General features: G+C 36.0%; 1 protein-coding gene across 1 annotated transcript; it reads right to left on the bottom strand.

Annotated features, from left to right (window-relative positions):
• Window positions 1-24,099: 24,099 nt before the first annotated feature.
• LOC140806827 (probable E3 ubiquitin-protein ligase XERICO) lies at window positions 24,100-24,896 on the bottom strand. The gene is made up of 2 exons (XM_073163354.1): window positions 24,603-24,896; window positions 24,100-24,108 (listed from the first exon to the last, which is right to left on the bottom strand). Exons 1-2 carry the CDS (start codon window positions 24,894-24,896, stop codon window positions 24,100-24,102), a joined length of 303 nt encoding a protein of 100 aa, XP_073019455.1.
• Window positions 24,897-25,881: the final 985 nt, after the last annotated feature.

Raw genomic sequence — 25,881 nt, 5'->3', positions numbered from 1 at the left:
TTTATACATCGAGAATATTGTGAGACTGCATGGTGTGCCAGTCTCAATTGTATTTGATCGGGATCCCAGATTTGCTTCTAAATTTTGGGGTAGTTTTCAGGAAGCTATGGGTACGCGTTTGGCTATGAGTATTGCTTATCATCCTCAAACTGATGGCCAGACCGAGCGTACGATTCAAACATTAGAGGATATGTTGCGTGCTATTGTGATGGATTTCAGAATGGGATGGCAAGATGCCTTACCATTTGTTGAATTTTCTTATAATAATAGCTTTCAGACGAGTATCGGTATGGCACCGTTTGAAGCTCTATATGGGAGACGATGTAGATCACCGTTATTCTGGGATGAGATTGGTGAAAGACAATTGACTGGACCTGAAATGATACAGGAAATGAATGATAAGGTTCAGTTAATTCGGCAGCGGATGAAAGCTGCTCAGGATCGTCAAACGAGTTATGCGAACAAACGAAGACGACCCTTAGAATTCCAGAAAGGTGACAGAGTGTTCTTGAATATATCTCTCTTTAGAGGCACTGTTCGATTCGGCATGCGAGGGAAGTTATCTCCTCGATATGTTGGTCCGTACGAGATTCTCGATCGAGTTGGTGATCTTGCGTATCGATTGGCATTGCCACCAGCTCTATCTGCTATTCACGATGTGTTTCATGTTTCTATGTTGAGGAAATATGAACCTGATCCATCGCATGTACTTGCACCTGATGAAGTTGAACTTGATCCTTCTCTTTACTATGTTGAACAACCTGTTCGCATTATGGATCGAAAGGAAAAGATATTGAGAAATAAATCGGTTCCTCTGGTACGAGTGCAATGGACACGACATGGTGTTGAAGAATCAACGTGGGAATTAGAGAGCAAGATGCGAGATTCGTATCCGCATTTGTTTGATTCTACGACATCTACTCCATTGTATTCGATGTATTTTGATCCTTATGCTGATTTTAGCTTTGATATGTACTATAACTGGTAACATATGTATGTTTTCCCATGTTATGTATATAGTGATGTTTGAGATTTCGAGGACGAAATCTTTTAAGAGGGGGAGAAATGTAAGGACCGTGTATCGTATTATCGTAAATCCTACGTGATTATCGATAACTTATGAAATTGTCATATGATTACGTATTTGATGTATATCATGATAAGGAATATGAATTGACGTTGTAAGAGCTCGATTGGAAAGGCCGGACGCCAATATAGTACAAAAACTAATAAGTTGTACAGAACATGTGGCGCCCGGGCGGTAGAAAATGACCGCCCGAGCGCCAGGGTTGTAATTGTGAGGGTTCGGGCAGAATGTTCCGCGCCCGAGTGGTAACTTTCTACCGCCCGAGCGCGGCACAAATATTTCTCGGAGGCAGAATGTCTCGCGCTCGGGCGCGAGAATTCTACCGCCCGAGCGCGATGGCGGTAAGGATAAGAATCAGAATTTTGTTCTTTCTCATTTCATTTTCACCGATAGTAACTTCGAGAAAGTTGAGAGAATTTCGATTTCTTTCCTCCGAATCGACTTCGAAACGCGAAACAAATTATATATTTGTTATCTGCGCGTCGAGGGCTTCTGACTGAGGTAATTTTCTTCTAGTTTCAGCAGCTTTAAATATCAAGGTGCTGGAATATCATGTATTTGAAGTTGAATTTCTGATATGTAGTAGAATAACCGACAATAAACTTATATCCGAAGTCGGAATTGAATTATGATATGATTTAGATTTGATATGAATTTTTGAAGTTTCAAATGATATTTGAAACTCATATTAATGATTTTGGAGTATGTTATTGATTGAAATGAGTATGTAATTGATGTAGATAAAGTGTATCTTCAAGCTACATCAATTGGAACGAAGAATTGAGGTATGTTGCGACCGGGTAACATACGACAGGTATCTTTATTATATGATATATGATTGGATTGATTGGATTGGATTGATTGGATTGGATTGGAATACGTGTCTATGTGCCTACTTGATGATTTGATGTGGCATACATGACATTGAGATTTGAGTATCGATGTATAAAATAAATGTTTTGTTAACACACATCATTTTATGCATACATCGATACATGACATGCACGTTGAGCTATGATCCTTGGATACCCTGATATGATTTGATTGGATTCCGGGGTTCGTGAATACAATCGCTATGCTGGTATTATATGACCCGTAAAGCATAGACAATTGTGGTCCCATATGATTGGATATGAGATGTGGGATTGATGGCGCTTCGTCGACGCTATCATATGTGTATTCCCATATCGGCCGGTGTGCCAGCTCGAGCATTGATTTGATTTGATAGCGATTCGATTGATTCTGACATGTGCTCAGTGGATGGGCATTTGACCTGATACCTCCACGACATACATGCATTGCATACCATATATCATTGTCTAGATATTTGTGGTATATATGATTGGTTGTTCCATACGGAGCTTTGCTCACCCCCAAGGGGGGGCTGTTGTTGTCTTTGTGTGTGGACAATGGCAGGTACTCCAGGATATCAGGAGACCAGAGAGGGTACTTCTGGAGGGAGCCATAGCTTGGGCTGAGGTTTTATGTTTATGTCTTGTTCCCAGTATATATGTATATGTATCTATATACCGGGGCATGTCCCGAGGATATGAGTTGTTTGTATATGATTGATTTTGATTTCGTGTGGGCATGTTTTATGATTTGAGATTAAATACTATTTTTAGCATTATAAATCTAGAAGAGATGTTTTGGGCTCGTCGTAAAAGAAATTTTAAACCCGTTTTCCGCTGTGATTACTTAATCCTAATCAAATTGTGTTATAATAACGATTAGGAGCTAAGGGCCCCACAATTTTGTTGATGAATTTGCCAAGAATGTTTCTCTGATGACTCATATTTGTTTTTATTTCATTCTTCTCCAACAGTAATATTTGTCATCAAGACACCAAAGTTTTACTAGACTCTCTAGTGAACTGAATCCAGTGACAATAGATACTTATGTAGGAATCGGGTCTTCTACACACTTTCCCAACTTTTGAAGCATTCTGTAATGGCTGAACATTAATAGTGAATCCATTGTCTGTCAACACTATGAACACTGGCTTCCCATTAACGCGTGTCGTGATGTAAAGTGTCTTAATATGTTTAGCCATCACGGTTGTAGGATTTTTGATAAACACTCTTTTGTCTTCATCAACGAGAAATCCTGTACAATCCTTCACTGTCTCGTTTTGGATAGTTTATGTACCATTTCCTACCCTTGAAGGAATATCAGACTCGTACATTGTCTTGTGTTTAAGCTCATCAGGTAACACCAAAGAACATGTGAAACAATCAAAAGAGACAAGAATTTGTCCTACTTTGAAGATAGATTTTTTGATCGCACTACTTCTTCCCTTAGATAACAAATAATCCTCATTATCTCAATGACCGTTCTTCCAAAATTCCTCTTATCTTCTAAAGATTTTTTCGCATACGTTTTACGTTCCACAGCCCTTTCCCTTACAATCTTCGCTTTTATGTCTTGGACAGAGGCTTTGGAAACTTTGGATATTCTACATGCTCTACTGTGCATCGGATGGTTTCATTGGAGGAATCACAAACCGAGGTTTTCTATTCTCTCTTTGATGAACGACTAAGGTTGGCCTTTTCCAAGACGAGATTGCCCGTTGGTCAACCATTCTTCCATGATTTATTGGTTAGTTTGAAGAATTTCACGAAAGTATTCCATCATACATTGCATTCTCCCATCTATCAAATGTCTTCCTCCTAAAGTATTGATGATCCTTTCTCAGGACTATTTTTGCATCTTTAACTTCAAAAATCATTTTACCTCCCACTGCATTACTCTTCCTTTCGTTGAGAAAAACAATCAAATCGGTATTATTCACATTCACTTTGACCACTGAGAGAAAACGATCTTCATCTACAATTATTGTCTTTTTTTTCCTCAGGGAATTTTATAATTATCTTATTGATTATTTCATTGTAAGACATTTTAAAAGCCCAACAAACACCGATATTATGATTTAAGGATTTGTGATACTTACAATATCTCTTCCCTTCACCCTCTTTATAAGTTGACATATTCTGATATGGAGGATACCATGTCCCCGAGATTAATCTCCCATTTTTAAATATAAGTTAGTTCGGTTCGATTTCAATTTTTAATATAAAATTTCGGTTAACATAACAAACTAAACTTTTATATATAAATTTAATATTATTAAGTTTTTTAATAAAGTTTATAAAGATATAAATATTACAATTTCTAATAAAATTTATTAGAGAATAGTACTATACTTAAAAATATTTTTTAATAAATAAATTTAAATTTAATTAATCTAAAATATTGCAATTTTTTATTCAAAACATAATTATTATAAAAAAAAATTTAAAATTTCGGTTGATTGTGTTACTGATCGAAATAATCGATTTGGTTTGTTACGTTTTCGTAGTAAAGTTCGGTCGGTTCGGTTTGTTAGAAAAAAAGTTCAGTTAATTCGATTTAGAATATTCGGTTTGATTTTAACCGAATCTATTACTTTTAATATAAGATGTAGCCAACCCCAGGTATTTAAGAATCCTGGCTCCGCCCCTGGAATTTAGCACTAACATTTCTTGTATTCTTCCACCTTTATACATGCTATGGCATATTAGGAGATGTCACATCAAAAACTTGAGTAACCGTTTATTTGTCATTATTGCGGTTTTGGTGCACTGAGTATGTTTTTCTCAAGAGACATCATACTGTTCAATGGAATTTCATGGCTAATAGAAGATGCAACTCCTTCTTGCATAGCTTCTTGTTCGAACTCGTGTACAAGTTGTTCGGCTGATCTTCTGCCACCATTAATATCTTCTACATGTGAGCTATGGTACTTTCCCTAAGACCGATGAATTCTTCCATGTTTCTCAGTACGTTTTGGAAGCATTGTGTCCCATCGGACATGCTGAAATCAGTTTGCACAGAAAATTATGAGCGTGTAACGTGCCAAATTTCTGATTAATCCGACTTCTAAGGTTGTTAGTTCTAACTTCCCTCGGTGAGCCACAGAACTATGAATTTAAACGATGAATCTGATGAATTTGCAGAAGAAATTCATGAACCTAATTTAATTATGCTACCATGAATCGGAATAATATTTTTACAAGAAAAGCTTCTAGAATATCATGAAACTGAAGAAATTACGCTAATCGAAATTGAAATAAGGGATCTAAAATTCAAAGAATATGCAGAAGCTTTTTGTTGTAATTTTGTTGATGAATTTGTCAAGAGCGTTTATCTAATGTCTCATGTTTGTTTTTGTTTAATGATTCCCAACAGTTTAGCCATCTTCCATGATTGTTCATCATGTATCATGAGTCAACTTCCTCAGTCGCACGCTTTCCCGAACCAACTACAGTTCTAGTAGACTTTGATAGGATTTGGGACTTTTCTTGTCATGAATTTTTTCATAATTTAGGTCCAACAATAACCAATTTGTTATATATATATATATATATATATATATATATATATATATATATATATATATATATATATATATATATATATATATATATATGATCGATTTGATTTTATAGAATAACCTCTCTACATTATAAATAGAGGTGTTTAGTTGTAATAAGTTTGACTTGTTTTTCTCTCATTCTCTCTACTAAATTTATAACACGTTATCAGCACGAGTGTTCTTCAAAGGTAAACTCATTAATTATTTTTCTTTCGTATGTATGCTCTCGATGAAGCACAATATGTATACTGGTGCTCTCGAAATAGCAAATATGATCTTATGATGATAATTTTAGTTTTATATTAATGCTCCAGAAGTAGCACAATATTTTATGTTTATATTGATGCTCTTGAAGAAGCAAAAATTCTGATTTTATGTTGATGTTATTAAAGCAGCACTACATATTTTTATGTTGATAATCGTGATAGATACAAGATCTTCAATTTACCAATATTCCTGAAGAATATTATTCAAGATCTTATATCTATCAACATTCCTAAAGAATATTGACTAAATACAAATTAGAAGTACATTTATATTATATGCTTTTACATTTTGACCATTAACGTGATGTATTCTTAATTATTATTATTATTTTTCTCAGCTCTACGTATATACTAATTGATTAGTGACTTACTGCACTTAATAAGTTAATTAGTGTTGGATTTTATATTGCAATATTAGTACTAGTTACAGTGTGTTTGACAACCAGGATTTGAGAGGATTTCGTGGGATTTGGAATTTGATTTGGAAATTCAAGTATTTGAAATTCCATTTGGTGTTTGGTTTAAAATTTAAAAATGGTATTTACAAATCCATTTCTTGTTTGGAGAAAAAAGATTCGAATTTGGAATTTTAAAATTTTACTAAACTACCCTTAGAAATCATATAAACATAAATAACTAAAAAAAGTTTAGAAATTAATAATTCTTCTCTATTATTTGTATTTGTAAATTCAAAAATTAATTATTATTTATTAATCATAGTGCATATAAAATAATAATTAAAAATCATCAAACAACTTCAAATTTTAACATGAAATTAATTATTAAACGTAAAAAGAGGCTTTGGTAATTACTATGATATTTATTATATTAATCAGTAAATAACACAAGAAACTTATAAAATTTAAACGAAATCTTTGAGTTTCTAAAAAAAGTTAAAATGAAAAAAAAGTCTAACCATTTAGAAACTTTTGGTGGAAAATGATGTGTTGGATAAAAAAATAATTTTATGTTTTTAAAATCCAAATCCCACCAAATCTTATCAAATTTATGGGATTTGGATATACTTGTGGAATTCCCATGAAATCCTAAGCAAATCCGAATCTCTTTTTTTTTTAACATCTTGCCAAACAGTAAAAATAGGATTTTGAAATCCAAATCCCATGAAATCCTCCCAAATCCTGGTTGCCAAACACACTGTTAGGATTTTACATGGTTTTGAAAACTATTGATTAATTGTTTTCCTTGATAAATGCTTTTACTATAATTGAATATGTTAATATATCTATCAAATCTGTTTCTAAATATGGACATGATTAAATTTTGTGATATTATATAACATTTTTAATATTATACCAAAAAAAATGTCTCTAATATTTCATTTGTTATTAATTTGCTTAATTTTTTTTCCATTTAATAGTTGCTATGAAAAATATTACCAAACTCGAATTTGAAGCACTTGACATCAGTCGAAAAAACTATTTGTCATGGATTTTGGATGCCGAGGTTCATCTTATTTCTAAAAATCTTGGAGATACGATAAAAGAAGCAAACAACGAATCCCTGCAGGATCTTGCAAAATCACTCATTTTCCTTCGTCACCATCTCGATGATGGATTGAAAGCCGAGTATCTCACTGTGAAAAACACAAAAGAACTTTGGAAAGATCTTAAAGAAATGTTTGACCATCAGAGAACTATAGTTTTCCCAAGAACCCGCTATGAATGGATCCACCTTCGCCTGCAAGATTTCAAATCTGTAAGCGACTATAATTCTGCATTATTCAAGATTTTTTCCAAGCTCAAACTTTTTGGAGAAAATATTTCTGATCAAGATCTACTTGAAAAAACATTCTCTACTTTCCATGCATCAAATGTGCTCCTGCAGCAGCAATATCGTGAACGTAGATTTAACAAATACTTTGAGCTTATTTCACGTCTACTAGTTGTTGAACAGAACAATGAACTACTGATGAAAATTCATCAAATGCGCCCAACCGGCTCCACGCCATTTCCTGAAGCAAATGAAACAGCATTCCCTGAAGTGAATGTCAACTCAACCCAAATCTCTCATTATGGAAGAGGGCGTGGGCGTGCACGCGGGCGTGGTTAAAGGAAAAGTTATCAGCAACATGATGGAAAGAGACAGAAAACAAACCACCAGCCGTGGAAACCGAATAATGAAGAATCAGTTGGAAAACCAAAAGAATATGAAGATAAGTGTTTCAAATGTGGAACGGAGGGACATTGGTCTCGTACCTGTCGTACGGCAAAGCATCTTGTGGATCTCTACCAAAATTAAATTAAAGGAAAAGGAAAAATAGAGACAAATTTTGCTGATGATGATGGGCCTGTCGACATAACTCATTTAGATGTCTCTGATTTCTTTGCACAACCGGATGGGAATATTGACCATTTGATTGGGGGTGGTATGCTAGAAAATATAGATTGATCAAATTTTGATTCTAGTATCTTTTTTCTTGTCTTAGCTCAATGTTTTTAATTATCTATATTTTTTTCTAGAATTTCCGCATTATTATATCTTGGTTTAAGGTTTTTCTTGAGTTGTAATAAGTGATAACTACTTTGAGGACCTTGTTTAACTACAATTTTATTTTATGAATCTTAGAGTTATAATTTACTTTATTATGCATTTATTTTTAGATTAATGAGGGAATATCCAGGCGTTTGTCTAGCTGATAGTGGTACAACACATCATCTTTAAAAGCAAAAAGGTATTTTTTTTTTGAATTAACATTAGCTGAAAATAATGTTATAACAATATCGGCTGCATAAAAAATTATTGAAGGCCATGGAAAGGAAAAATTCATTTTACCAAATGATACAAGCCTATATGTTGAAAATGCTTTATATGGTAGCAAATCCAATAGAAATTTGCTTAGCTTTAAAGATATCCGCCGAAATGGATATCATATTGAAACATTGAATGCAAACAATGTTGAATACCTTTGTATTACATCTATTATATGCGGCCAGAAGCAAATAAAAGAAAGATTACGTGCACTCTCCTCTGGAATGTATTGCACAATAATTAAGCAATTGAGGCAAATACAGTCACTAACACGAAGTTTGTTGACAAGAAAAATTTCATATTATAGCACGACCGACTTGGTCACCCTGGGAGTTCAATGATGCAAAGAATAATAAATAAGACTCGTGGATATCCCCTAAATAACCAAAAGATTATTTTAAATAATGACTTTTCATGTGTGGCCTGTTCACAAGGCAAATTCATTATAAGACCTTCCCCAACGAAGGTTGATATTGAAATTCCAACGTTCTTGGAAAGAATCTATGGAGATATTTGTAGCCCTATACACCCATCATGTGGACCATTTCGATATTTCATGGTATTAATTGATGCCTCAACTAGGTGGTCACATGTTAGTTTGCTTGCAACTCGAAATATAGCTTTTTCAAAGCTACTTGGTCAAATTATTAAATTACGAGCTCAATTCCCTGATCACCCAATCAAGACAATTCGTCTTGATAATGTTGCTGAATTCAAATCACAAGCATTTGATGATTTTTGTATATCAATTGGGATCTCAGTTGAGCATTCAGTTGCTCATGTTCATACACAGAATAGTCTTGCAGAATCATTTTAAAAGATTGCAATTAATTGCAAGACCGCTACTCATGAAAAAAAACTACCATCTTCAGTCTGGGGTCATGCTATCATACACACTGCATCACTGATTCGTGTAAGACCAATTAATTACCACCAATACTCACCTTTGCAGCTTGCGTATGGTCGAGCACCTGAAGTTTCTCACATTAGAGTATTTGGTTGTGCGGTACAAGTAACTATCCCACCTACACAACGGACCAAAATGGGTCCACAACGTAGACTTGGAATTTATATGGGATATGACTCACCTTCTATCATTAGATATTTGGAGCCATTAACAGGCGACTTGTTTACCGCAAGATTTGCGAACTGTCATTTTGATGAAAGTGATTTTCCAACACTGGGAATAGCAAAATTGTATTCAGAAGAACAACGAAAAATTTGTTGGAATGAGAAATCATTATCACATTATGATCCCCGAAACAATCAATGTGATCAAGAAGTTGGAAGGATCATTCACTTGCAAAGAATTTCTAATGAATTGCCCGATGCTTTTGTTAATACAAAAAATATAACAAAGTCACATATACAAGTGGAGAATAGTCCAGTGAAGATGGATGTCCCTACAGGACCATCTAATACTTCACCCCGCAAATGAATCTAAAATACGCAAGAAACGTGGTCGACCGATTGGTTCGAAGGATACAGTACCTAGGAAAAAAAGGTGCAAGAAAAGCAAGAATTGAAAGCTCTAGAAGAAGCAACCTTACATGATACTACAAGAAAAATAAATGAAACAGATGTGGATAACATGATTCAGGGAGAACCAGAATCACATGAAAATACCGAGACTTCAACAAATTATTTGATATCTCGTAAAATATGGGATCGGAGAAAAACAAACATTGACAATGTTTTCACTCTTAATGTGGCCGGCCCTTGATATCACGCAAGGTGTTAATGACCCCGAACCACAATCTGTTAAAGATTGTCAACAAAGAAATGACTGGCCGAAATGGAAGGAAGCTATACAAGATGAATTAGATTCTCTAGAAAAACGTAAAGTGTTTGGACCCGTAGTGCAAACACCTAAAAATGTAGTCCCTGTAGGATACAAATGAGTGTTTGTACGAAAAAGAAATGAAAATGATGAAATTGTAAGATACAAAGCCAGACTTATAGCTCAAGGTTTTTCTCAAAGACCTGGAATCGACTATAAGGAAACATACTCACCTGTGATGGATGCCACCACTTTTCGATTTTTGATTAGCTTGGATGTATCAGAAAATTTGGACATGCTACTAATGGATGAAAATTTGGACATGCTACTAATGGATGTGGTCACTGCATATTTATATGGTTCACTTGATAACGACATGTACATGAAAATTTTTAAGAAACTGAAATGATAAACCATGTAGACTAAAGCTGAATTCGAATTCAAAGAAAATAAATATAATATTTAACTTAACTTCAGATTATCGGTTGCAACTGGGAGTGTTGGGACGCGTAAAAAAGGCACACACCGAATATATCGCTTTCTACCGAATATATCCACATTTAATAAAAAAATAATTTAAAACTTTATTTATTATTACTTTTTTTTAATTAAATACTACAAAACTATGGAATAAAAATTTCATTTGATTGATAAAATGGCCCAATCAACCTGCATTATTCTCGTATTTCTAAAGAATCATCGTATCCAAATGGAAAGAGTTTTGTATTTTACGTAAAATATTTCTTAAAGTAAAAAAAATTGTTCTCGGAAGATTCTTTATCGACATTTTCATATCTATCTCGTCGTTTTCCATTTCATCTTGCATGTGTATATATTAATAATTAATAAATATAAAAATTGATGACAATTCCAAAGATTCGTGTCCAAAAAAATAAAGCCCTCTTTGAATTTTCAAGTGAGAACTAACGTAATGCTTTTATTTGAAACTAATAAAAAAAAAGTTCAAAAAGAGAATCGGATTCTATCTTACCGATCAAGTTAAGAAACCACACTATATAAATAGTTGCATCAACAATGTCCGTATCCATTGTCATTCATCAAACCTTACATATATCGTAGTATATATCCCACAAAGCCTCGTAAACTAAGGTGAAAAAGATGGAAAACAAAAGGAATTTGATGTTTCCTTCGAGACAAAACACTTCCTTGGATGCTTACGATCTTTACGAACTCGAGCACATGCCAAGAACGATTCAAGAAGATACCAACTTCGAAAGCCGAAGCGTCCGTTCAAATTCTCGTTCACCTGATCATCGTGAAGTAGTCAAGTCAGATGCCGGAAAGGGTGAAAAGGGACGATATTTCTGGAACACACGTAAGGATGATAACAAGGGACGATATTTCTGGAACACGCGTAAAGATGATAACGTCTATATATATGAACAGAATATCGACGCTGAAGCTGAGAAATTCGTCGAATTTGAGCACGAGAAGTTCGAGTAAGAGCACCATTGATTGATGCAAATGCCAATCAAGTATCACTCGCTCCAAGTGTTGAATATTTGTATGGCCTAAATAATGTGCTAGTTTGTTGGTTTGTTTGGTTGTTGTTTTGTTTTTTTTGAATTTATTATTACTACTAGAAGGAGGGGGACGTGCTGCTTTGGACATGAGAAATTATTATGAAGAATTTTATGAATGAAAGATATATAATATCTTGTTTTTTTTTTATCTTGAATAATACAAGCAATAATGTTTCTATCTTCTTCTATGATAACATATTGGTTTTCTACCTTATTTTTCTTCATCAACCTCCATTTTCCAGATTTTCTTTCTTTGTTCAAATGGTCTGCATTTTTCTCAAGCAGCTTGAACTGTTATAGAACATATGGTTTCACGTGTGCCTACCAAATTATCTAATTTAAAATATAACATAGTTGTAAGTTCAAGTTACTTTATCGTTAATTTTCTGTTCTATGTAAGAGATATATATATATTTCGGAAAATCAGTCATCGGTTTTGATTTTACTGCTAAATATAATGACAATGTAAGCTAAATTCAACAAAAAAAGACATTTCCGAAATGTAGATTTTAGTCTTCGTTTTGAAATTTAACTATAATATAATTCCTAATAATACATCAGTGAATAAATGGAAGAACAAAGGTTAAGCTAAGCCACCGATAGTATACGTATAGCACATGTCACTCCCCGAAACTCGGGATTTGACACCGGCGTCGTTTAACAATCACACAATTGAAAACAACCAGCCTCGTAGCATAGTATAAACCGAAATACCAGTTTATTAATCATAATCTCAAAAAAACAAAGTCTTTACAACTGAATAAATTAAATTTGCGGAAACGTCTAACATAAAATTGAAAGTACTAAAATTCAAAAAGAAATAACATAACTAAACTAAATCACAAAATTCACCATCCCCAAAATTGTTCAGATTCTTCTTCTTCAACCTATTCTTCGGATTTATCTGGGGAAGGGTATAAGGGGTGAGTATTTTGAGAAATACTCAGTAAATGAGGGATATTGAAAACAACATAAAATTTTTATATCATTTTCGAAACATACATATAAATAGAACATGCTTTTCATAATCGTAACATCGTATCCGTAACATAATAACACTGCGATTTTTCACCTTTCATGGTTTACTGATATCAGTCCCTAAGTTTTAGTCCTCTAAGGGGGCGAGGCCATAAAACAGTTCTATCCCACTGTTAAGGGCCATATGTTGGAATTCCACTCATTTTCAGGGAATTCTCACAGTGTCAACGTAACAAGATTAAAAACGTAGACGGTGTTCAACCGAATTTTTTAAAACCAAAAACCGAAATCTTCATATGCATAAAACCGAAATTTAAAACGACCCACATACCTTAAATTCTAGAAAAACTAGGGTTTTTCGAAATTCCTACTTCACTGGCTGGACGACGGCAGCGCTTCGCTGTGCTCGAAAATCCTAGGGAGACTAGGGCACAAATTTCGAAAATTTGGTATGCAATGTGGTGTGATTTTCGAGTATATAGGTCCTCCTATTTATAGGGGTTGGCTGCTATCGTGATCAAGAGTTATAGTGCGTTTGAATTCTGAATCAAATCTTCATCTAAAATCATGATCTATCCGTGATATTGTTCGAAATTTAAATCTTTTATCCCATACAAATTTCGAAATTTGCATATATATACACCGATTAATTTCGAATTCTAGGGATTTTATTATCTCTTGCTTGATCTTTTATCCCGGTATCTCCACATCAACTCAAATTTTAGACATTTATCTGCGAAATTTCAAATAATATACACGATATTATTATTCACTCAATCTTGGTAAAATCCTACAAATCTCACATCCTAAAATGAGATAAATCCTGGTATCCAAGATATACTATCGTGATTAAAATTCTTGGATTTTACAGCACAAAATATAAACCAACAATGTCCGTATCAATAAAGTTAAGGAACCATACTCTATAAATAGCTTTTGCACCAACAATGTCCGAATCATTTCTTACTCATCAAAAATTGCATGTATCTAGGATCCCATAAATTGCTCATAAATCAAGAGAAAAATGGAAAACATATGGGATTTGATGCTCCATGCGGAACGAATGACTCCTTTGGTGCTCACGAGCTTTATGAACTCAAGCACAACTGCACAAGTCTAGTTTGTAAACTTTATGTAAATAAATGAAGGAGAGCAATCCCAAAGTAAGGGAGTCGATGGATCAGCCTGCTCTGATTACAAAATCAACTTCGGCCCACTATATAAAATGAGCAAAAGAAGTTTAAGCCCTACTCACCAGTGGAGAACTCGGACTAGTTTGATTAATTATTTGTTAAATACATTTTTTAATTACAGAAATATAGAAAATGTCAACGAAAGTAAAAATAGTGTGCGTGTTGTGCCAACATATTGGGATACATGTCAAATACCTAGTTTTCAAATAAGGATGTAAACGAATCGAGCCGACTTACGAGCTTTTCGAGCCGATTCAAAAAATATCTGATTCGTATTTGAAGTTATCAAATTTGAGCAGTGTTCTAACCTGTTTGAACTTTTTTCGAACCGAACTTGATTCCAAATTACTTTGTCCGATAGTTCATGAGTTATTTGCTAGCTTTAATATTTTATCAATATAATTTAATTATATATTAAATAAATAAATATTGAACCTTTCAAATAATTATTTTAGAACAAAAATTCAAATAATTCATGAACTTGTTCGAATCTTTCGAACCAAACTCGAACTTAAACTGGAATTCAAAATAAATTCGAGCAAAATGTTATAAAATTTTCAAACTTCCAATCGAGTTCAAATAGGATTAGGTCTCAACAAGCAAATCGGTGTTTACAACAAATCACAAGTTTCATGTTGGACGCAGTATGAATACTGTAAATTATGATCAAAGATTCCTTTATCAACCGCCATCTACGTCAGAGATCCCTACTGAAACTTTTTTTAAATATAAGATTTCAGTATCTTCTCGCGAATTAGTGAATTAGACATGACTTCTTGGTACAGAATAACAAGTAGTGGGTCAATCTTCATAAATTTGATCGAGAATGTGAAATATTCTAAATAAAAATGCGGGAGATAAAAAAGATGCAGGGTCGTTTGTCTGCTTGGCTGGTGAAGCATGGGATAATTCATAGATCTTTAGGCTTTGATTATCAAGGAATCGAGAATTTACAAATAAAGCCCGAGGATTGGCATTCCATTGCTGTCATTTTATATGTATATGGTTACAATTATCTACGCTCCCAATGTGCCTATGATGTAGCACCTGGCGGACTGTTAGCTAGTGTGTATCATCTTACCAGAATAGAGTATGGTGTGGATCAACCAGAAGAGGTATGCATAAAAGTATTTGCCTCAAGACAGAATCCTAACTCGAATGGAACTAATTCGAATTGAATTTAATCCTTCAAAATTCGTCATATTTGATTTATTCACTTACACACATGTTTCCAAATATAGAGTGTATTACATAGCCAACTTAACTGCCCCATATAATAACTAAACACCCAATGATGAATTAAAGTGTGTTAATGTGTGCACAGATCAAGACCTCTTCGTAAATGCTTGAGCTTCTTATTGACTTCAGCATTAAAGTAAACGCTTATAATGTGTATTATGTATATATACATGTTCTGAAAACTACCTCTTGACTTACTAGTCAACATCTAAGTAACATGCTTTTAATTAGTTAACCATACACGCTTTTCCACTCACGCTTTTTGTTGGTATGCTGTGTGACATCCTCTCTCAAGCTCAGAGTAAATTCAGCATGCCGAACTTGGACACTAAGACACGATGCTGATCAGATCCCAATGCCTTTGTGAAGACATCTGCAGGTTGAAAGTGAGTATAAATATGACATGTTGCAATTATGTGATCCCTAATCTTCTCGTGGGTGAAATGACAATCAATATTTATATGTTTGGTGTGTTCATGATATAACGAGTTTGCCGCGATGTGGATGGCAACTTGATTGTCGCAATGAAGTAAGGTAGGAGCATCAAAATGTAGACCCATGTCAGTGAGAAGACCTCGTAGCCACACAATTTCACATGTTGTAAAGGCCATTGATCTATATTAAGCTTCCATCAAGGACCGAGAGATTGTGTTTTGTCTCTTGGACTTCCAGGAAATTGATGAAGTACCCGGTGTAACAAGATAACCAGAAACAGATTTACGACTCATTGGACATGAGGCCCAATCTGAATCACAGTAGGCATAGAGACTACAATCACAAGAAGCGGATAAGAAAATACACATGCCAGGGAACCTTTGAGGTAGCCAGCGTTCCTTTCAGCAGCACGCAAATGAGAAGTCTTGGGGGCCTGCATGAATTGACTAAGGCATTGCACTGGAAAACAAACGTCTGAACGAGTAATGGTGAGATAAATGAGACGTCCGATAAGACGCTGATACGCAGTGGGATCAGATAGAACCGAGTCAGTGAAAGAAGAAGTGCCTGTGGGAGCCAAAATTCTGTCATATTCAAATGTTAACTTCAGATGTTCCATTGGAGTGGTATGAGGCTTATAACCAGCCATGCCAACTTCAGAAATCAACTCAAGAGTATATTTGTGTTGGTTTAAATAGATTTCATGTTTTGACCAAGCCACGTCAAAACCCAAAAAATACTTGAGATGGCCAAGGTCTTTAATCGCAAAACGAGAGTGAGGGTAAGTCTTCAATACTTCTATGGATGCAGAATCATCACTTGACATAACGATGTCATCTACATAAACCAAAAAATTGGTAATAAGGGCATTTTGACGCTTAATAAATTGTGAGTGATCATGTACAGGTTGCACAAAACCATGTTGGATCATCGCAGAACAGAATTTTGAATTACATTGTCTTGAAGCTTGTTTCAAACCGTATAGGGACTTCAGTAGTTTGCAAGCATGTTTCTTTTTGTTTGATCACTCAAAACCTTGAGGAATGGACATGTAAATGTCTCAGTAAGATCACCTTGTAAAAATTTATTAGTCACATCCATTTGGTATTGTCATGCCCCAGATTCGACGACTGTCTCCACCTTCATGGCACCGGAAATCACCCCCTCGCACTCTTCGGCCCCGGGCCTCACATGCGCCCACCAGCTTCTACTTGGTTCGTCCTCGAACCACACCGTACTAGAAGAGATCGGCTCTGATACCAAATGTAACGCACCGGATTCGACGATTGTCCTCACTGTACCAAGACAAGTGTTTCTAGCGTGCTTATATCCTCACTCACATTTGCCCCAAGCTAATCACACTTAACTTTGGAGTTTTTATGTGATGAGCTACCGAAAAGAAGATGTAAATTCGTGATATGAGTAGCACATCAAATCTTTTAAGACCTCTTCAACTGCACAGTCCTATACTTGAACAGTTTCGGAATGCCTCTCCTTTCGTTGTGAGATCAGTTCATTCATGTTTTTTTCTCCTAGAAGCCTGCCAGGAGCCTCTCATTGTCCGTGCAACCTCATGGCACCGGCGATCACCCCCGCTCTCTTCGGCCCCAGGCCTCACACGTATAATGGCCAATTTTTTGCAACAGAAATGGAGAGTAAGCAACGGATAGAGAATATTTTGGCAACATGAGAGAATGTGACGTGATAATCTATTCCATATTGATGAGTGTAGCCCTTAGCAACGAGCCATGCTTTGAATTTGTTTATGCTACCATCATCATTGCATTTAATATAAATCCAACGACAAACAGTTTTCTTACCGAGAGGAAGGGGTACAATTGCCCATGTTTTGTTGGCCTCAAGGGCTTCAATTTCAACTTCCATAGCCTTTTGCCAACGCGGATCGGTGGAAGATTCTTTATAAAAAGTTGGTTCAGAAAGCTGGAAAATGGAAGCAAGAAAATACCGGTGTGATGCAGATATATGATTGTAACTAAGGTATTTAGATAAGTCATATGGTTAACTGGAAGAAGATGAAGCAGTTATAGCAAAACAAATAAAATCCTTTGTCCAAATGGGTGTTTTGGATTGTCTAGAAGGTCTCTTGTGAGCAATGTGAGACGAAGTCTGGGATATATAACTGGACAGTGGTACGATCAATGTTGAGGACAAGGTATCATCATCATGAGCATCAAAATTCAGTGAAGGCCATTGAGAAAATACGACAGAAGATTTAGGTATGGCTGCAAATGAAAATATGTCCTCATGACTATGAATTGTTTGGTTGAAAGGTAAAGTAGTTTAAATCTCTTTTGATGAGGTGGAAAACCAAGAAAAACGTAAGAAGTGGCACAGACATCAAACTTATGACTGAGACGAAGGTTGGTAGAATAGCATAAGCAACCAAACACTTTAATGTAATCAAATGTTGGAGCTTTCTTGAAAGGGCTTCATAGGGTGTTTTGTTATCAAGCAGTGGAGTGGAAGTGTGATTGATACGTAGCGTGTAAGACACACTCACCCCAATATATGTCAGGAATGGAACCTTGGAATTTAAGGGCTCGAGCAACATTGAGTATATGTTGGTGTTTGCGCTCAACAAGCCCATTTTGTTGGGGCGTGTATGAACATGAACTCTGATGGATGATGCCAAGAGAAGTGAAAAAGGTATTACACTCGGTGTTAAAAAATTCAGAATGACTGTATGTCCTAATGGTCTGAAAATGAGTTGAAACAAAGGCAAAGAACTGTTTTATGATTCGGAGAATATCAGATTTGAAGTGCATCAAAAACACCCACGTACACCTCGAAAATTCATCAACAAAGGTCAAAAAATACTTAGCACCTTAATGAGTGGGTGTATGATATGGACCTTATATGTAAGGCTCGAGAATTATCCGTGTCATCGATGTGAGGGTTGAAGAGGATTATGCATGACATGGAAAATGTGAGTTTGAGTAAGCATGGCCGAGACAAGACCGCACCTGCGGTATTAACATCACCGCACCCGCGGTGTAAAGATAGAAAAAAATGAGTTTTGTGCGAACAGACACCGCACCTGCGGTGATAGCGTGACCGCCCCCGCGGTGTGAGACCGCACCCGCGGTTATGTAAGGACCGCACCCGCGGTCATAGTGTTGCAATTTTTGGTGAATTCGCCGTGAGCATAGCGCACCCGCGCTCTTGAGACACCGCACCCGCGGTCTGCATGCGAGATTGCCACCTTTGAATTTCGTATTGACACATGGCATGTGATATATAAACCTTGGCATGACATCTCATTCTTCAGATTTCAGAACTTAGAACCGAGAGAGGATTTGGGAGAAGCCTTCATTCTTTTGATCTTTGCACTTGAGATTTTGCTATTTCCGGTTATCCGATTTTAATTCTGAGGTAAGATTTGTGTTCCTTGCATTGACGGCTACAAAGTGACGTAAGTTTGATATAATTCCAGCCTATCTCGAAATATAGATGTTGGAGAAATTGTAGTATGTTAATTAGATTGTGTTCTTGAGGTATTGAGCATGGTATATGCGTAACCGCATCAAGAAACGGATGTTATTGGCTACGATTGTTAGTTTCCAGCATGTATTACGTTAAAATGGTACAGATTTCAGCTTATGTATTGAGGTTGATGAGTTTATGAGTTGATTATGATTGAGCATGTTATGGTGGAGTTACCGGTATCGAAGAACTACGTCGTTACGCCGTCGAATTAATTTGAAACCGATGTTAGCTTTGTATATTGATTTGTTTGAGATGTATATGATTGAAGTGCACATTGTTTATGCCATTTCAGATTTGTATTGGCTATTGTGAACTCGAGACTTCGACCGACGATTCGACAAGAAAGGTATAATTCATGTGGTCACGGGATTGCACAACTCGATTCAGATTTGATACGAGTTTCCCTAAATCACATACTAGATTGTTATTACATTGATTATGTAATGCCTTGTTTATTGATTTATATTCGAGTCCTGAGATAGGAGAGATTGGCAGACTTGCCAAAACTAGACGTTTCGGTGTATCGACGCATAGGAGCAGATTTGCTATATGTGTAGACCCTCGATACAGAGTTGACCGAAGTCTAGGAATAAGACGTACCGTTGCCCCGAGTGGTTGGGTAGGTGACAGACCGTCTTATTCACACCGGGATCCCTAGATTAGAAAAGAGTCAAGTCAAGATTTGAATGTTGAATACAGATTTGTATTCTTCTACATGTTTAGATTTTATTCATGTTACTTGATTTATGCTATGCATTTGTACATGATTTATGACATTGCATGCATCCATGTTTTATACTGGGATATGTTCTCACCGGAGTTATCCGGCTGTTGTCGTGTCTGTATGTGTGCATGGCAACAGGTGGGGCAGGATCGGGGTCACGAGCTAGATGAGAGATGATGATAGCGTGGAGATCTCGGGCATCGCAGATTACTAGTGTTTCTTATAAAACTTGTATTACATATGTTTAGAGTTGTCATTTGAACACTAGTGAATGTTTGTACGAACAGACATGTATGTACATTATGTTGTTTATTTCAGTTAACGACATGTTATGCTTTATCTATACATCTGAATTAATGTTAAAAGCAAAATTTTGACCCACATTTTCGAACAAAGATCCAATTAAATCCCAAAAGAATAGAGTTAGAGCCCGGGTCCCCACATTATATGTCCATGTGGACAAGATGAAAACAGTGAGGGGATGCATGTCTCGCAACAGAAGGAAAGACATCTCTAATTTGCTTGGCAATGAGACATATATGACAGTGTTGTGTGAGTTTTAGTTGTCAAATAAAGGACAAAAACTGTAAGCGAGCAACTGACATATGGCCATATCTTTCATGCCAAAAATCAATGTTATTATTCAAGTGAGAAGAAACATTACAAGTATGCAATATTTTTGATTCAGGAGTAAATAAAGTACAAGAATAATTATTTACTGAATGTTTGAGAGCTGCGAGAGATGATGGACTTGCAAGGTAATATAAGCCATCTTTAAGTATAACAATCCCCATTATCATCCCAGTCAGATTTCCTGATATAAACAAAAAGATTGATATAATACAACACAACATTGATTGTCTTTGGTGAATTGGGAAATGGACTGTTGGGTGCAATAATTATCCCTGCTTAGTAGAGCGATCGAACCGTGGTGCTTGAGTTGCTGTGCAGTTTAAAAGAATTGAGTTGCACCATTACCACCAGCTATAGCTTTTGGTAAAGCAACAAGAACTCTGTCCAACAATTGGTGTTAGAACCAAGGTCACGGGTTCGATTGTCATTGATTGCAAGGAGTGCAATTATTGGGAGGAAGATTGTTGGGTGCAATAATTGTCCCTGCTTAGTAGAGCGATCAAACCGTGATGCTTGAGCTGCTATGCGGTTTAAAAGAATTGAGTTGCACCATTACCACCAGTTATAGCTTTTGGTAAAGCGACAAACACTCGGTCCTATATGGACATAAGATTAAAGTTGAAATCGAGGACATGGAGCACTTTGGTTAATGCACAAGATGAAGAAATCTGAATAGAGCAAGTATAAGTGATAGGGGTGGAATTACCATTTCGTAGGCTAACTGATTCAGTGTGAGAGATGCATGGTTGAAGATTTGAAGTCCAGTAGAGGCACATAAAATATGAGCATTTGCACCACTGTCCAAGATCCATTCATTAATAGCCGAAATGGACAGTAAACTAGTGATCATACTTTCTAAGTTTGCTGATGGTGAAGAATTTATAGTTGAATTCTTAACGAGTCTCTGAATTTGTGCATATTGTGTCTGAGTAAAGTGTGCTCCAAAAGATGGAAGATACTGTGATTCAGCAGTAATGGTAAACGCATCATTGACCGAGTTGTGAACACATGTTCTCATATACCTTGAGGTGGGCTTAAGATTTTTGTTTTGAGGGAATTTTTTGTTCAACTTACGACCCGGAGGGTAACCAATCAAGCGAAAGCAATTTTCCTTTATATGTACTAGTACGGATAAATGATCACACTTAATTGGACTTGAATGCTTGGAGGATAAAAAATAAAAGGCATAAAAAATAAAAGGCTATTGTAGGGGTGTCAATCGGGTGGGTTGGGTCGGGTTGCGGGTCAACCCGCGAATTTTTTTTTTTTTTTTTTTTTTTCAACCCGAACCCGAAGCAACCCAAAACCCCCCAACCCGAACACGAACCCGTCTAACCCAACTCAACCCGTCTAACCCGTCTAACCCGATTTTTTTTTATTTTTTTAAAAAAAAATTAATGAAAAAAAATCGAAAAAATAAAAAATAATAATAAATATAGAAAAAAATATAATCGTTTAGCTGCCTATATAGCGACGGTTTTAATAAAACCGTCGCTGTATAGCGACGGTTTTTATTTAAACCGTCGCACATGAAACCGTCGTCGATTTATATGAGCGACGGTTTTAGTAAACCGTCGCTATTAGTTTAGGGTTTAGGGTATTAGCGACGGTTTTAGCAAACAGTCGCTAATAGTTTAGGGTTTAGGGTTCGGGGTTTTAGCAAACTGTCTATAAATTATCGCGTTTAGAGTCGTTTTTAACATTTGCACTTAGTCATCCTGAGTGTTTATTAAATTGATATATCCGTTATCCTTACAATAAAAAATAATGTCAGAACAAACCATATTTAGACGAAATTACAAACAATTTGTGGTTCCTAATAAAAAGTACAAAATTGTTGATGTCAATCGAAAAAAGAGTCTTGAATACTACGAACCATTTGTATTTCCTACGCAAGTCTCGCAAGTTGTGTATTTGACTTATCCAACAACAAAGAGAGCAGAATCAGATTGGATGCATGTGAGTACTCTACGTAGGCGAGCTTATGTCACTGATGTTGAGCCAAATACTGAGCATAATCAAATTGATGCGAACGACGCATTTCAAAATCATGGGAGCTATACGTTCACACACATCAACATGCAGATGGATCTTTCGTTGACACGCGATCCCGCCTCCTCCACGTAAGTTTATTAAATTTCGTTATTTTCATCAACGTTACATTAAAAAAATTCAATTTGATTCATTTTAAATCAACATCACAGGAGGAGATGGAGCGTTACATGACTGATTCATTTTGTATGAAACACTTGTATTATTATTTACAGATTAATAATATGATTACATTTCTCAAATTTTGTTAATTTTTTTTGGATTATACAGCACAATATATTTGTATTTCAGATTTAAATAATTATAACATTTAAAAAAAAATATTTGCGACAGTTTTTGTTGAAACCGTCGCAAAATTAGCGACATTTTATACAAACCGTCGCTAAGTAGCGACAGGTATTAATAAAAACGTCGCCGATCTTGTTCGGCGACGGTTTTGTTAATACCCGTCGCTATTAGCGACGGTTGTAGTCAAAATCCGTCGCTATTATACTCTGGGTCTAAAAAATAGTTATATAAATTGTAAAATTTTTTTTAAAAAAAACATGATGGGTTGGGTGGGTCGGGTGGGTCGGGTCATTGGGTGACCTGATATTTTTTTCAGGTCAACCCGGGGCAACCCGAACCCACCCGAGAAATTTTTTTTTTTTCGGGTTTGCATTCGGGTCGACCCGTTTCGACCCGAACCCGAAAACCCCCAACCCAAACCCGATATTTTTCGTATCGTCCCGTGTCGGGTTAGCGTGTCGGGTTCATTTTTGACACCCCTAGCTATTGTGGGAGCATCTGATATGGGTTGAAAGACCAACACATTTCGATTTGCTTCTTCTTGACATACAAGTGAGTAGGCTCGACCCACAGACGGAGTGGAGATCCGACTTCGAATTTAGTTATAACTGTCATTCAGACCCATGAGAAACTGAATCAAGTGTTATTGTTGCTCGTGCTCAACATATGCTCAGAAGTAAGGACAATCACAAGACGGAGAAGTCATCAAAGAAGCTAGCTCATCCCATAAATGCTTGAGCTTCATACCGAAATGGTGATCGATCCTTGTGATAATCGAACAATATCCCAATGAATTGCACATATTCGAGACCACAAATTTTGTCAATTTGTTCCTTAAGATCTGCCCAAACGCTTGATTCATCATTCGCGTAGAGAAGTCCGCCAAAGATCTCGAAGAAAAAATCCAAGCCAATACAATCACATTACATTGTTCTCATTGATACAATGTTGGAGACTTCGCAGCAGGTTTTCTACAAGCTCCATTGACAAATCAAAGCTTATTCTTAACATAGAGCGCAATTTTTATTGCTCTGCTCCAGATGTTATAATTCTCTGATCCAATCAACATATCGACAACAAGAGACGTACTTGGAACATCAGAGGGATGCAAATACAATGGATCGTGGAATTTGCCATGATCTCGCGAAGAAAAAAATTGCAATATACACACAAAATCCCTCAAGAACTGATCAGTCAACCTGTATACAAAAAAAAAATCTCTAATACCATGTTAATATGTGCACAGATCAAGATCTCTTTGTAAATACTTGAGCTTCTTATTGACTTCAGCATTAAAGTAAACGTTTACAATGTGTACTATGTATATATACATGTTCTCAAAACTACCTCTTGACTTACTTAGTCAACATCTAACTAACATGCTTTTAACTAGTTAACCATACACTCTTTTCCAATCACGCTTTTGGTTAGTATACTCTGTGACAAAGCGTAAAAAATAGCACAAGTAGATGCTTCACTAGCATTATCACTATCATGGAAAACATTTTTTTTTTTGGAAATTCTTTTTTTTTGGAAAAATACTATAATTAATTCTCTTACAAAGGCTAAGCAATATGGAAGGCATTGATTAGATTACATAACGTCGGCAAAGAGGACAAGTGTTGTGATTGTTGTCGAACCATTTGTCCAAACAACACTTGTGGAACAAATGGTTGCAACAAAGCTCACTCACTCTCTCACTCTCTTTAAACCTCCGCAAGCAAACGCAGCACTCGATCACAGCCCACTTATTTCCGCCGTCATACCCGTTCCTCCCCCTCGAACTATAACGTTTAACAGAGACCCTTTTGGCCACCGATTCGTCGCCGGAATACTCGTCCTCGGATTCTTGATCTACGGATGCAGCGCCAACAACTTGAAGAAACGGTCTCAGCATGTCCTTGACTACATTAACTGACATGACGGCATTCATAGCTAGCAGTGGCAGAATGCCTTCAGATGGACTGGAAAAATTTGACAGACCCATAAGTTTTGTTATGTTTATTTCCGGGAAATGTTGCCAGTTACACTATATATAAAGCAAGCCCCCTGGTTTGTATGTTCAAGCCAATGGTGAAGCGTGGTGTGGGCAAGTGGCAACACGTGTAAGGATGTGCTTGCAGAGCAACTCGATCATTCTCAGATATATCGCTAGCTAGATATTTACGTGTTATATACATAACAACCACGTGTAAATTAATTTTGTAAATTTTGCATAATAATATATATTATTTAGAAAGTTTTCGATCTCAATTATTTGGAGAGATCAGAATTGAGAGCAGGTGCAAGGAACCGAGGCCACGCGTCCAGCCATGGTTATGTGGTGGTGGGCACGGTAGCTGGCGGAAGGTTCGGGATCACTTTGATTGAACTAATAATAAATTTCGGTATGCTCCACTTATATTGGAGCGGATTGTAAGAGCATTGTCTTAACATATGATAATTCCGATTTTAACTCATAGTTTGGATTCAAACAACAAAAAAAACTATCGACAGATGAGAAAATGTGAATATTTGTGAGCAATACCCACAAAGATAGTATCAAATATTCCACTTATATCCAAGTTTGTCAGGCTTCACACATCTTTGATACACAATGATACATAAATTATCTCATGTTTTGATCGTCTCTTTTGGCTACATCGAAGTTAGTGACCAAGTACTCTGCACATGTGATGTCGCAACTCTGGGCAGAGATAAATTAGACTTTGATATCGGTACGCAATTTACATTATTGTCCTTGTATATTTTTTCAGAAACGAAATTATAATTGGGCATTGCCACAGTTCTTCATTTTGCATAACTAGGGTTTCTGCAGCTGCTTTACTTCATTCGGCTTGGTAGATACTGTTAGTGTTTTCATCCACTTAACACATGATACGTGTGGATCATAATCGTGTTGTGCTGATAAATGAACATGAATATACTCATATGAATAGCATGAACAAGCCATTTGTTGTCACTACCTTTGA

Source organism: Primulina eburnea, chromosome 12 (assembly GCF_022965805.1).
Source record: "Primulina eburnea isolate SZY01 chromosome 12, ASM2296580v1, whole genome shotgun sequence".
Taxonomy (NCBI): domain Eukaryota; kingdom Viridiplantae; phylum Streptophyta; class Magnoliopsida; order Lamiales; family Gesneriaceae; genus Primulina; species Primulina eburnea.
The sequence above is the reverse complement of the archived record's forward strand: the minus strand, read 5'-3'. Positions and strand labels throughout refer to the sequence as shown.

Excerpts from the sequence above, each read along its gene's own strand:
- LOC140806827 (XM_073163354.1), bottom strand. The coding sequence starts at position 24,896 with ATGGGTCTGTCAAATTTTTCCAGTCCATCTGAAGGCATTCTGCCACTG.